Consider the following 14,344-nt stretch of genomic DNA (forward strand, 5'->3'; position numbering starts at 1 on the left):
GTACCAGTTTTCACAAAATGGAATCCAGTGGATGGAGTCTTGTACTCAGGGTTATTAGCCTTTGACGTCGTGGTGAAGAGTATGAACAAAGCTTCGTTAGTAAGTGGAGCTGCTGTCTCAGAACCGTCTTGTCTGTAACATTACACGCCATTTTTGTGTTTCTTTGCCCTGCTTATTTCCTCTCTCACTGTAGACAGAATAAGAACAGTGGGCAGGAGCCATGACACACTGAATGTTCTCTTGGTTTGGTATTTCCTCCACTATTAGTCCACGACTTTTAAAGCCCGTGTCCCAGGGCATGGGCGGAGTATTACCAGACTGTGTGCCCCAGTGCTGTACACATGGTCTATTTCCTAGTTCCCCATAGAGGTTTTCCCCCGTTGTCTTTGTTCCTCTTCTACTATAACAAAATCTCACCAGATTGACCCCTGCGTGTGTCATTCTAGAGCTTTTCAAAGTTCCAAACTCTTCCATATTGTTCCATATTGTTCTAGGATTCTAGTTCCAAAGGCCCGAGGACTATATGGCCAACTTGTCACAACAGCAGCTCCACTCCTTCATGACAGTGTCCTCCGTTAGTTACAGAGATACCTGTGAAAGCAATGTATGAGGGAAAGATAGGTGCACACAGGGAAATGATGGGGCAGGAGCCCCAGGCAATGCTCGCGGTGCATCTGCAGTCAGAAGCAGAGGTACGGTGCTGCTCAGCGCACCTGCTCATCCGTGGTCAGGCCTGTTCTCCAGCCCGTGCCATGGCGCTGCGCACATCAGTTAGCCCGTCTAGAATTCCCTCACAGACATGCCCAGCGTTTTATCCCTGAGAGGCTTGGCTGCATGGGGAGTTCAGAGCAGCCTGGACTGTATGATACCCTGTATCAAAACAGCATGTGTGTGTGTGTGTCAGCAAGACAAATTCCATGTTTCTTCATCCTTTCAACATGATTTTTAAAGAGTACAGTACAGCTACCTGTTTTAGCGTCTGTGTGTGTTCTCTAATGGCTATTGTTGTTTTAGACAGGCTCTCCACATGCAGCTCAGACTGACTGGGAACTCACAATCCTTCCTCCTCCTGTGTCTCCCAATTGCTGATGTTTCAGGCTGTTACTACAGCTTCCTCAGCTTTGATTTTTGTTATGGGGTCAAATCACAATCTGTTTTACATATTGATGTTCTGTTTATATTATATAAAAGAAGGCATCTTTGTCTCCTAGTAAAGATACAACACAACTGTTGTGATTCATTTGTATCATTTTTTTGGTCAATACTACATAGTAAATAGTTAGCCTAATTAGAGCTTTCTTGTATATTAAATTTTTAATTCTGTTTTTGGTTATGCTTTTTAGTACAAATTTAGATTTTATAAACTATTTTAAGTATTTAATTGTAACTGTGTCATTATACATGCCTCATATTTTAATGTCCATGACTAATGTAGTAATTCACTTGTTTAACTATAAGATGAAATATTACTGTCTGTACGGGAAAAACTGAAAATGATCATTTTGGAGGGATAAACTTCAAAAGTCCTTATAGTTGAAATGGTTTTCCATGAAAAACAAAAGCAAAAAAACTCAAAAAACAAACAAGTCAGTGTAATATTTGTTAGGTGTATTATGGACTGCATTTTCTAATAGATGACCAAAATAATCTGTGTTATTCCACTTCTCTTCCAAATGCTGTTACTTTGAAAGTACATATTTTTTCCTCCTATGTCCAGGATCAGCACGCACCCATGTGTACATTGAAAAGGTACACCTTTTTAATTGATACAGCCTAGGCAAGCATTCTACCACTAACCTCCACCTTCAGCACTAGAAGAAATTATTTTATTTCAGGACATTATAAAACAGACAGAACACAGGCACAATAGTTTGTTAAGTTTATAGCACTATTGCAATCTTTTTTATGGATTAAATGTTTACAACTGTGATCAAGGGGAAATTTTTTCTTTTTTAAAATTGTTTAAGCTCATTTTACTAAGTACCATTCATTATCTGTTAAAATGTCTCTGTTTATTTGTAATAAGTGTGGTATCTTTTTCTTGTTTTAAGAATGCTACGCTGCAAGCAGAGAAGCAAGCACTGAAAACTCAACTGAAGCAACTTGAAACACAGAACAGTAACTTACAGGCTCAGATTCTTGCACTCCAGAGGCAGACAGTGTCGTTACAGGAACAAAACACCACTCTTCAAACACAGAACGCCAAGCTTCAGGTTGTACCAAAAACATTAACTATATACTATTATAGTAAGGGAGGCTAGACATGTAAATACTGTTCCTTAGTTCCATAGAATTTAGTAATTGAAGATAGCTTGAAATGCTTTTTTGCTTCTATGCCAAACTGTTAATGTAAACATTTTTAAATGTCAAGTCTATATAAATTATTAAATTCATCCCAGTATAAGTGAAGATGATTTTATATTTAGCTTCGAATCTTTCTATCCTTTCACCAAGTTAATTCTAATTAGTTGGGTGCAGACCCCTTGTTGTAGACTGTGACTGCAACATAGTATTTCTTATTTCATTCTTAAAACATTCTTTGAAGTTTAATTATTGAAATACATACAGCACATGAATTTTGCCTTTAGATTTTGCTTAAAGAATACATCACTTTATATAATCCAAAGGATCCATCTTCAACTTAGCATTACAGAAATTAGTTACTCCTTTAAATATACCTTTTCTGTCATTCTTTTCCAACTGGTGAAGTAAATGCTAATTTAGACTCCAGAGATTTTACAAAAATAGCTTTTTAGCTCCAAAACTAGTTAAACAGGTAGCCTTAAATTTCTTTTCTGAGTATACCAAAAGTTTATAAAGCAAGTTTCATATGAAAATGCACATGACCCAATTCTACGTCACAGTCACACAGGCTCTTTGGGGAGGGATGTGGGCGCCTGTGTGGAACATTGGTTAGACTCTTTCCAAGGCTTCTAACATGATGCTGCTGTTTCCTCGGATGACCACCATGCTGATGTTGTTCTGTTTCCCACTGGCTGCCATCTCCACACCCATCAATCACAAGGTTCATGAAGGGGTCAAAGCCCCGCAGTATTCCTTGTCCATGTCTGCCACCACTTAGCTTCAATGATAACTTCTTGTCCATAAATTTCTTCCATTTGGGAGGGTGGGCCTTGCTCATGGTGACTCCTCAGCAGGCTCAGCACGACAGTGAGGGATCCTTAATTTTTTAGGAAGCTAAAATCCAATTATTTTATTATGACTATGTCTTCAGTGATTTAATGAGAGTTGTTTCAGTTAACATAACTTTTGTTACAAAGAGCAAGTGGGTTGGGGAATAGCTAGTTGTATCAGTAAAGTGCTCCCAAGCAGGAGAACGTGAGTTCAGTCAGGTGACAGTCATGGTGGCGAACTCCTGTGATCCCAGCATCTGAGCAGCACGGGAGGTGGAGCCCTGCAGCTCACTTACTAGCCAAGTGCTAGGTGAGGGAGAGACCCAGTTCCTTAGAGAAGTGGAACTAGCAAGGTGGCTCAGCAGGGAAGGATGCTCACTGCTCAGCCTCAGCACTGGAGCTCAGTCCTTGCAATCTGCAGTAGAAACACGGCAAGTTGTCCCGTCACTTCCACACATAGACCACCACATACATAACTCTCTCTTGTTCTTACTCTCACCAGCTCACTTAGTAATTTGAACTCCCAGAGATATGCCTGCCTCTTCTTTCTAAATGTTGGGATTAAAGGCATGTACCACCATGCCTAGCAACTTTTGTTTGTTTGTTGGGTTGGTTGGTTTTTCAAGACAGAGTTTCACTGTGTAGCCTTGGCTGTCCTGGACTCACTTTGTAGACCAGGCTGGCCTCGAACTCACAGAGATCCACCTGCCTCTGCCTCCCTGAGTGCTGGGGTTACAGGCGTGCGCCACCATGCCCAGCTGGGCAACTTCTTCTTAAGCCTGTTAATAATACACACATTCTTACAGGTTGAGAACTCCACCCTTAATTCACAAAGTACTTCACTTATGAACCAGAATGCACAGCTTCTAATCCAGCAGAGTTCCTTAGAAAATGAAAATGAATCTATAATCAAAGAACGAGAAGACTTGAAATCCCTTTATGATTCTCTGATAAAAGATCATGAAAAACTGGAGCTTCTTCATGAGCGACAGGCTTCAGAGTATGAATCTCTGATCTCTAAGCACGGAACCCTCAAGTCTGCCCACAAGAATCTTGAGGTGGAGCATAAAGACCTTGAAGACCGGTAACATATATTGTGTTAATTTAAAACAAATTTTCTCTGGGTAGTATAATAAACTTTATACACTATACCCATCTAAGAGATAACTTATAAAAGGAATTTACATAAATATACCTGTGATATTTGTTAAGAAATTACTAATTTTCTTAAATATTTTCTTTGTTAGAACTATTTTAAAACAAATACCTAACTTCTCTCCCACCTTCCCCCCCCCCACCAGTTACAATCAGTTATTAAAACAGAAAGGACAATTGGAAGATTTAGAAAAAATGATCAAAATGGAACAAGAAAAAATGCTGCTTGAAAGCAAAAACCATGAGATGATAGCTGCAGAGTACAAGAAACTTTGTGGTGAAAATGACAGGTAATGATACTTACTCATGTGTTTTATTGTTTTGTCTTATCTCTGAAAAGAGAGAGGGTGTGGGTGTGTGCATTTATAATAGCATCCACAATTTGGACTTACCAGGGAATTATTTTTATGTTGTTATATTTCGAGCAGCAGACACTAACTAACTGGGCCATCTTCCCAGCCCAGTGTACATATATGTATGCATGTTCATGTATGTACAGTACAGGTACATGTGTATACAACTCAGCTTTATAATTATCTTGCCCTTTTCCTTTCTAAAAGACCCCAAATCTTCATCTTGATACTCCACAATTTTGAATTTCATTTTCTTAAGTTATTATAGCTGGATATTCTATTGTAAAGATGTTGAACTTCAGTAAGCACAATACACTGCTGAAGTATAGTTTATAAAGAGGATGCTGTATGGGCAGTACAGGCAGGCGAAGACTATATTGTGACAAATTATATAATAAAAAGGAAGGGTTATTTTATTACACTCCAGACTTTGGAGAAGACACTTACTATAGAGATCTCACCTTATAGCTGACCATTGCTGGTCTTTTAAAGTAGTTGGAACAGTCCATGGACTTTAGATGTGCTTTCCAGGCATCAGTCGTACATTTCTGTGGCCTCCAGAAAAACAGCTTGGCCAAAATGAAGAAGAACTCCAGTATGATGAGTTTGACTAAAGTAATGTCTCAGGCTCACACTGAGTGCTCTCAGGTGTTCTCCATGTCTCCAGTCTGCTCTTGTCTGTGTTCTTTGAGAAGAGAAAGCTTATTAAATAAAACATGGAAGATCTATTTACACATGCGCACACAATCTTATCTGAAGACTGATAATTTTAACTTGCCTGTTTAATCACAAATAATATCAAACAAAGTTTCTTTCTTAGACTGTGTTGTCTTGGCCTCTTCTGTTCCCTGGATTCATTTGGCAGTATTGTGTTCAAGGACAATATTTTTAAGTTTTCAGAACTTATTTTTAAGTTGTTTAGGAAGTTCCCAGTTTTGTTGTGCATGTGGTGATACATGTTTGTGTGTGAATGTGTGTGAGCATGGAAGTAAGAGGTTGGCATCAAATGTCTTTCTTACTTATACTTCACCATTTTTTTTCCATTTGCATGTGTATATGTGTGGTGTGCGTGTTGTATATGCATGTTTGTATGAGTGGGACACATATGTGGGAGTGCATGTGAAGGTCCAGGTCAGGTTGTCCCAGTCTAGCCCAGAGCTCACAGATGTGGCTAGCCTTACTAGTCAGTTTGCCTTGGGGACCCCTGCTTCTACTTCCCAAGACCAGAACTACCCTGGGCCACTGGGGCCACTGTGCACTTAGGTGCACTCTTGGGGTCCCAGCAGAGGTCCTCAGGCTTGCAGTGCATGCGTTTTAGCACCGAGCTACCTTCCTAGCCCATCTGCTTTATTCATTTATTTTGTATGTACGAGTGTCTTGCTCGTGTGTATCAGGTGCATACTTGGTGCCTGTGGAGGTCAGAAGAAGATGCTGGATTGCCTAGAAATGGGATTATAGACTGCGACAAGCAGTCGTGTGGGTGCTGAGAGTTGAACCAGATCTTACGCAAGAGCAGCAAGTGCTGCTAGCTGCTGAGCTGTCTCTGCGGGACTTCACTTTTGAGACAGGCCCTGTCACTGAACCTAGAACGCATTGCTTGGCTCACTTTACTCACAGGCATCTCACTAACTCATTTTAGCGTCTGTGATAAACGAGAAGACTTCATACACTGTTTCCCTCTGATACCCATCTTCTATGGAGTAATCAAGGAAAATTGTTATTGCCATAGGTGTTGATATATGCTAGGGAGCTGTATGAGTGATAATGGATCTCACCTATTTATAGTACTCTTGCCAGTCTTGATTTTTAAGAAAATATTTTAGTTAGTAGTGGCTCATACCTTTAATCCCAAGACTTGAGAGGTAGAGACAAGCAGCTGTCTATGAGTTCAAGGCCAACCTGGTCTACAGAGCGAGTTCCAGGACAGCTAGGACTACACAGAGAAACCCTGTCTTGAAAAACCAAAAGAAAAAGAAAAAAAGATTTAAAAAAAAAAAAAGAAAATATTTCATTGCTTAGAATTTTTGAAAGCTGACTTTAATTTGTTGAGGAATGAATTGAGCAAACTATATTAGGTATGCTGAACAAAGACCACCAAACAAGACTTTGTTTTGTTCACTGTATCCCTCCAAGTCTTTGATGTCAGGTGAACTTGGCAGATGTCATCCAGTTTAGTGGACCAGATCCAGCCCTCTGTGTGTGTGAGACAGCCTCCGACCTTCAGGAAGTCAGTGTTTTGAAGGGGGTGGAGGGTAGCACCCTGCAGGGAGTGCACATGGCCTATTTACTCTGGTTTTAAAAAATGTGTCAATCTCTGTACCTAGAGATCAGTTAAACCTTGTTTTCAAGGTAAATTGTGGGAAGAAAGAGAAATAGCTACATAGTTTGAGTTTTACAAAGTGGTAAGTGGTGATTTTTTTGGCAACTGCAAAAAAACTACATATCTATAGTTCGGTTGATGCCTGTATTTCTTAATTTGTAGCCGGCATATTGGTGTAGTACTTAATACTGGATTAATTTATTCACTTAATCTGATCTTTGCTTATATTTAATTTAGAATCTGAACTTTCCATGAGGTCATAATTGAATTGGCTGTTTTTCTTTTTCCTTTTAATCAAATTTAAGTTTTGAAGAAAAACTGATCAATTAGTAACTTGCAAAAATGTTTTATATTCTGTAAATATGTCTGAATAATATTGGCAGCATTTTCACACTGTGAAAACTATTGAAATGTTTATATTATGATTTCTAATTGTAGATTAAATCATACATACAGTCAACTTTTAAAAGAGACTGAAATTTTACAAACTGACCATAAGAATTTGAAAAGTCTTCTAAATAATTCTAAATTGGAACAAACAAGATTAGAAGCTGAGTTCTCAAAGCTGAAGGAGCAGTATCAGCAGCTGGATATCACGTCTACCAAGCTGACCAACCAGTGTGAGGTGAGTGTCGCAGCCTTCATCCTTGCTGCCTCCGTCGGGTGCGTCATCTCACGGTGCCCGGCTTGCCAGCGACTCACTGGTGTGTGTAAAAGAATGCTCACACACAACTGCAATTCACAAGTAACTAAGAAAAAAATTTATGTCATCCCTTTTCACTAGGTGTTTATTCGTCGAAATCATAAACAAGTAGGATGGAAAATTAGTTTGTAAGCATATGGCTTAAATACCCAGCAGAGCCCAGGAGGGTCACAGCATTCATTCCAGCTGTGACTCGTAAACGTCTAAAAACATTAATATAGTTAGGATTCTTCTAGAATGATAGAGTGAGGAGCAAGGTACTAAGTCAGTTTCTTACTAAATAGCAAAACAATTGGGTAAAACTGGGCAGGGGGAGGGGCGGGCACACTTTAGGACTGTAGGACACAAAGAGTTGCATACAGAAAACCAAGATGCAGCCAGGCAGTGGTGGCGCACGCCTGTAATCCCAGCACTCGGGAGGCGGAGGCAGGTGGATTGCTGTGAGTTCTAGGCCAGCCTAGCCTACAAAATGAGTCCAGAAAAGTGAAGGCTACACAGAGAAACCCTATTTGAGGTGGGGGTGGTGCAGACAGAGCCACCAACAGGAGACCAAGTGATGAAACATCTGAGCCTGTGGGGACCAGCTCATTCAAACCACCACAACAGGATACAGGTTTCACTGCTTGTTAGGGGAATGAGAATTCACACTGCAAGGAGGTAGTGAGAGGAGGGCTAACCGTGTAGCTCAGCTGGCGAGCACTTTCCTAGTGTGCATGAAGCGCTGAGTTTAGGCTTGCATCACATAAACTAGGCAGAAGTTCAGGGTCACTATCAGCTACATAGCAAGTTGTGTGGCTGGGGCTCCATGAGTCCCTAATCTCAGAATAAACAAAACCTTAGAGAAAAAAATGAATGCATTCAGTTTTTTTATAAGTCTACCATGTTTTAGTTGTACAATATATGAATAGACAAAACATGATACAATGTTGACAGTTGTATCTACATGATTATGTATATTCATAAGTACCATTTTTTCCTGGTATATTTTGGGAACTTTTTTTTTTCTGAGATAGGTTTTCACTGTGTAGCTCTAGCTGTCCTGGAGCTCTCTCTGTATAATAGGCTGGACTTGAACTCACAGCGATCCGCCTGCCTCTGCCTCCCAAGTGCTGGGATTAAAAGTGTGTGTGCCACCACCACCACCTGGGTTGAGAACTTTTTAAAATACTTATTTTTCCCTTTAGAACGTAGGAGGCATAGTAGTTGAGACCTGCATTGCTTGTTGTTGCTTCTAATACAGATCTTCTGAGTCCTGATGAAACCAGCCTCAGAAATCCATCCTAACAGGAATGATAACTTTTTTGAATAATTCCTTCACGTATAGAAAGTGTATTTCCAATTTCTGTTCACTTTTTACAAAAAGCTTAAAGTAACTGTTAGTACCTGTCTTAGTTAGAGTTTTTTTGTTGTTGTTGTTGTGAAGAGACACCATGACCACAGCAGTTCTTATAAAGGAAAACATTTATTAGGACTGGCTTACAGTTCAGAGGGTTAGTCCATTCTCGTCACGGTGGGAAGCTGGGGCCATGCAGGCAGCATGGTGCTGGAGCAGTCGGCAGCTGAGAGTTCTACATCTGGATCTATAGGCAGCAGGAAGTGACAGTGACACACGGACTGAGATTCTGAGACCTCAGAGCCTACCTCTAGTGACTGACACACTTCCTCCAACGAGACCGCCCTCCTAACAGTGCCACTCCCTGTGGGTCTATAAGAGCCATTTCCTTTCAGGCCACCTCAGTATCAATCATTGATTAATTTGCTTTGCTCTCTTTGATCAAGCCAACCCAAACTATTTGCAGATTTTTAAGCTTCCTTGAGAACATTGGTTGGAAAAAAGATGGGTTGTATTAGCTGCTGTGTTACACCCAGGTACTTTACCTAAGTTATTTAATCCTTGGAGCAATATTGGCAGGATTGGAGCTATCGTCGTTGTATAGATTTGAGCTTTAACTAACCTTTTAAGCATTTATTCCTTAGACACTTAAAGTAGAAGACAAGATATTTTGAATGTAGCTTTTGAACAGATCTGAAGATAGAAAGCACTGATTTATTTTAGATGTTTCAAGTGATTTGTGTAAAATGGAAATCTGTCTTCAAATATAACTGTTTGTGTCCGAACAGTTGCTCAGCCAACTTAAAGGAAATTTAGAGGAAGAAAATCGCCATCTGCTTGATCAGATTCAGACACTAATGCTACAGAACAGAACGTTGCTGGAGCAAAATATGGAAAGCAAGGATCTCTTTCATGTTGAACAAAGACAGTACATGTAGGTACCAAATAGTTTTGTATTCTTTGATTATTTGAAGTGTTATTTGATGATACTGCTATACCTAGTGGCGGAGAAAACCATGTTCATTTTTCTGGATGTTTTCACATCATTGTTTCAGTAAGTACTTTTTTATTTAAAATTATCTTAGTGTTGAGTATACAAGACAAATTTATGGTACTATAGTATACTGTGGACAACTTGTATTTCCACTTGAAAGGGAGGACCCACTTAGTCTTATAGTCTTATAAGGCAGTTAGTGAGTTTGGAGCTCTATCATAATCAGATGAATTTAGCATCCTTGTGGTTTCTGTTCTCAAAATATTGAGAAACTGCTTATTTCTTATATAAGTGGTAGAGATTCTGAAGGAGATCAGGAGTAAAAAGTCTTTGGGACCTAAAGATTCTGACGATTCTATTACTAGTCACAAAACATATTTGTACAACATCATGTGAGACCCTCAGGATCACGATAACTTGTGACAGAGTCAGGCCTGTCTTTGTCAGTTGTAAATCTGCTTGTTCATAGCACCAGACACCAGGTTTCAGCCTGTGGAAGACCCAGCACAACAGGGAAGAGCTGACTGGGACAGGCCCTTCTAGGAGTGAGCATGAGGCCCGTGGGGATGGTACTCTGCTAGCAAAGAAGTAACGTTCGGAGGGTTTTCAAGTTTCTTATATTTTAAACATTCTGCCAATAACCAGAAACTGACTGTAAAACAATAAATGAATTATTGTTGTGAACAAGGTACATGCCTATAGTCTCAGCACTGAGCAGACTGGAAAAGACTGGTCAAAGTTACAAGTTCAAGATCAGTGTAGACGATAGGGGGATCTCCTATAAGCCCGGCCTGTTGTCCGGGCCTCCTAGCAGCCCAGCACGCTTGGTAATCAAGACGGTCAGAGGCCTCCGTGCCTGGCCACATAGGGAGCCAAGATCAGCCTGGGTTACATCAGATCCTATCTCAAAAGAGAGAAGGATTCCCATCTAAAATAAAACAAAAGGGCAGAAATGCAGCATATATTTAAGTGTAATGATTCAGTGGATTTTTCAAGGATGAGACTAGAGCTGAGCTGAGGCTCAGAAGTGCCATGGAGATTGGTTTGAGGTGGTGCATTGGGCCAGGAAAACACCAATGCAGAAACATGGCAGTGTGGTGCAAGTCTATTGCTATGGTATAGAACCTAAAAATTATTCTTTCAATAAACAAGGAAAAGGAGAGGAAGCAAGAGAAAAGAGGCTTAACTGTCAGAAGACAGTTAACAAACTTTTTCTATACCATGGAATGGAACTGAGACCAAATTACAAGAGAGATAGTAGAAAATTTGTCTGGCTTATTATTGATAAGAATTTTAAAAGGGTCAGTGTTGTTCAGCGTCCGCCAGTGGCCTGGGTTCCATGTCTGGTGGGCCAGTCCAGGATCTGTTTTCCTCCCTAAGGGAACTGGGCCCTCAGTGCAGTGGGTGTGGCAGTGGGCTCCTTGGGAATGCGATAGCTGGTGTCAGAGACAGTGGAAATTCAGGAATTCTAAAAAGCCTGTAATGATACCAGTTTCGTTATTGTTTGGTTCGGTTTGAGACAGGGTTTCACTGTGTAGGCCTGCCTGGCCCTCAACTCACAGAGCTCTGCGTGCCTCTGTCTCCTGAGAGGTGGAGTTGGCTATAATGTCATGCTTGGCCCATAGTCTCACTTTGTAATAAAACTTAAAACATCTTAATTCCTACTGAGCAAAATATAAACCTCGTGCTCCCTTACTGCTCCCCTTTGCCTATATTCAGACTTTAAACTTCTCATCTTTGTTTCAACCTATATGATATATGGACTTTTAAATTTTTAATTTTCACATTTTTTAATTTTACATGTTGTGTCCAGTATGTAGGCATGCACTCACCTCAGCATGTTTGTGGAAGTCAGAGGACAACTTGGGGTAGTTGTTTTTCTCCTTCCACCATGAGGGTTCCAGGAATCAAACTCAAGTTTGATTGGCAGAAAGAACTTTTACCTTTACCCACTGAACCATTTCATCAACCCTGTAATGCAGCACTTTTTTTTCTTTCTCCCCTGCATCCCCACATTGTTTGTTTTTAAGAGAGGATATTGTGTAATCTTAGCTGACCTAGAACTCATTATGTACATCAGCTTGGCTTCAGACTTCGGGTAAGCTTCTTGTCTCTACTTCCTGACTGCTATGATTATAGGCATGGATTGTCACACCCAGTTTAATATAGCCTTTGTCTTCATGAGGATTTCTTTCTTTTGGGGGTTATTTAAGGTAAAAATGCTTTCCCTTCTATAAGTGCCTGCAGTATTTCCACAGTGCTTTATTTGGTTGTTACTATTATTGCTTTGGTATGTAATAGTTACTTAGACATGTATGGTCTTTTTCCTACTGTGTTACAAGTAAAGCAACTTAACTGTTCATCGTTATATAAGCGAATGCCTTCTTCATTATAAATGATCGTTAAGTGATTGTTGTGTAAATCGTATTTTTGACATTGAAAGCTTTTTAAAAGACCTTGTTCTGTGATCTTTGATGTTTCTGTATATAGTAAGTACTACTAAGCACATGAAACGAATATAGGATGTGTCTTAGAGTATCACTGCTGTGAAGAGATAACATGATCACAGCAACTCTTGTAAAAGAAAGCATTTAATTGGGTGGGCCTGACTTACAATTTCAGAGGTTTAGTCCATTGTCATCATGGTGGGAAACTTTGTGGCATGCAGGTAGATATGGTGCTGGAAAAGGAGCTGAGAGGTTTATATACAGTTCCACAGGCAGTAGCAGAGACTTCGAGCCACACTGGGTACAGATTGACCATAAGAGACCTCAAAGCCCACCACCACAGGGACAACTTCCTCCAACAAGGCCACACCTCCTAACAGTGCCACTTCCTGTGTGCTAAGAATTCACACACATGACTTTATGGCAGCCATTCCTATTCAAACCACCACAGTAAGCCTAAGTTATTCAGTCTAAAGGGAAAGAAATCTGTTTACATGAAGATGTGGTTGCAGGATTATTTACTATCTATAATAGTTGGAAAAATAAATATCCAACAGTTTTTATGTTTAATAAAGCATAATTCATTATAAGAAATGTTAGAGATACTAAAAAGTTAGGGAACTAGTATTTGTGTATAATATCTACTTAATAACAAAAGATGTTAGCTGGGCATGGTGGCACACATGTTTAATCCCACACTTTGGGAGGCAGAGGCAGGTAGATTCACTGTGAGTTCCAGGCCAACCTGGTCTAGAAAGCAAGTCCAGGACAGCCAAGGCTGCACAGAGAAATCCTGTGTTGAAAACCAAAAAAGAATAACAGAAGGTGTTGAGAGAATGAATTAGATTTTACTATAGAAGATTTCAAATAAGTCTTACTGAAGAATTGAAACTTAAAAGTCTTGTACTTTGGGATGGAGAGATGGCTCAGTGGTTAAGAACATTGGCTCTTCTCCCAGAGGTCCTGAGTTCAATTCCCAGCAACCACATGGTGGCTTACAACCATCTGTAATGGGATCTGATGCACTCTTCTGTCCTGCAGGTGCACATGCAGAAAGAGCATTGTATACATAATATAAACAAATCTTTTTTTTTTAAGTCCTACATCCCTTTATTCAAGAAAATTTAAAAGAAAAGAATAAATATGGAAGAAGCTCATTGTTACTTCTTAATTAGGTCTCACTTATCAGCAACAGTTTCCATGTTTGTTTATGTTCTGGGAAGAAATTAAGTCATAGTCATAAATAAAATCATATAAAATATTATTCGTACTCTAAAATGTCATTTCCATTTTTATAGTGATAAATTAAATGAATTGAGACGACAGAAAGAGAAACTAGAGGAGAAAATTATGGATCAATACAAATTTTATGACCCATCTCCTCCTAGAAGGTAACACTAGCCAAATTTTATAAATCTTGTTTTGAAGAAAACCTTATTTGTAGTATTGTTAAGGCTTATAATTTTATTAAAATTATTGTTGACTAATAATTCTTTTAATTCTACTAGGAGAGGCAACTGGATTACTCTAAAAATGAGAAAATTGATAAAGTCCAAGAAAGATATTAATCGGGAACGTCAGAAGTCTCTAACCCTGACACCCACCCGCTCTGACTCCAGTGAGGGATTTCTTCAGCTGCCCCATCAAGACAGCCAAGACAGCTCTTCAGTGGGGTCCAACTCCTTAGAAGACGGCCAGACCCTGGGGACCAAGAAGAGCAGCAGTGAGTGCTAAGTGCTTTAAACAGTAGGAGTTAGAGTCCTGTCTAAAGACAACTTCCAACAGTCTTTTAGTTTGATGAGAGATATTTCGTTTAACTTTATGTTTATAAAATTAATTGCAGACTACAATAGTGTACAGCCACCTGGCTTTCTGACATGTGCATAATGATAGCCATCATTATGC

The 14,344-nt window shown here is 39.7% G+C and overlaps 1 protein-coding gene and 1 pseudogene across 8 annotated transcripts in view; one reads left to right on the top strand and one right to left on the bottom strand.

Moving 5' to 3' along the window:
- The window catches only part of CCDC88A (coiled-coil domain containing 88A), a 121,158-nt gene that overhangs the window by 88,795 nt on the left and 18,019 nt on the right, over positions 1 to 14,344 (top strand). For all 7 annotated transcript variants that reach the window (XM_084799757.1, XM_084799758.1, XM_084799756.1 and 4 more), the window contains exons 19-25: positions 2,052 to 2,213; positions 3,941 to 4,218; positions 4,436 to 4,579; positions 7,401 to 7,587; positions 9,787 to 9,932; positions 13,738 to 13,830; positions 13,948 to 14,162. In XM_084799757.1, coding sequence (XP_084655883.1) covers positions 2,052 to 2,213; positions 3,941 to 4,218; positions 4,436 to 4,579; positions 7,401 to 7,587; positions 9,787 to 9,932; positions 13,738 to 13,830; positions 13,948 to 14,162 — 1,225 coding nt within the window. The remainder of the gene's footprint in view (positions 1 to 2,051; positions 2,214 to 3,940; positions 4,219 to 4,435; positions 4,580 to 7,400; positions 7,588 to 9,786; positions 9,933 to 13,737; positions 13,831 to 13,947; positions 14,163 to 14,344) is intronic.
- LOC311607738 (small nuclear ribonucleoprotein G-like) lies at positions 2,274 to 3,911 on the bottom strand (annotated as a pseudogene). Its single transcript has one exon. The product of its transcript is annotated as a small nuclear ribonucleoprotein G-like (transcript).

The sequence above is a fragment of the Acomys minous genome, assembly GCF_964271855.1.
Source record: "Acomys minous genome assembly, chromosome: 10".
In the NCBI taxonomy this organism is placed as follows: domain Eukaryota; kingdom Metazoa; phylum Chordata; class Mammalia; order Rodentia; family Muridae; genus Acomys; species Acomys minous.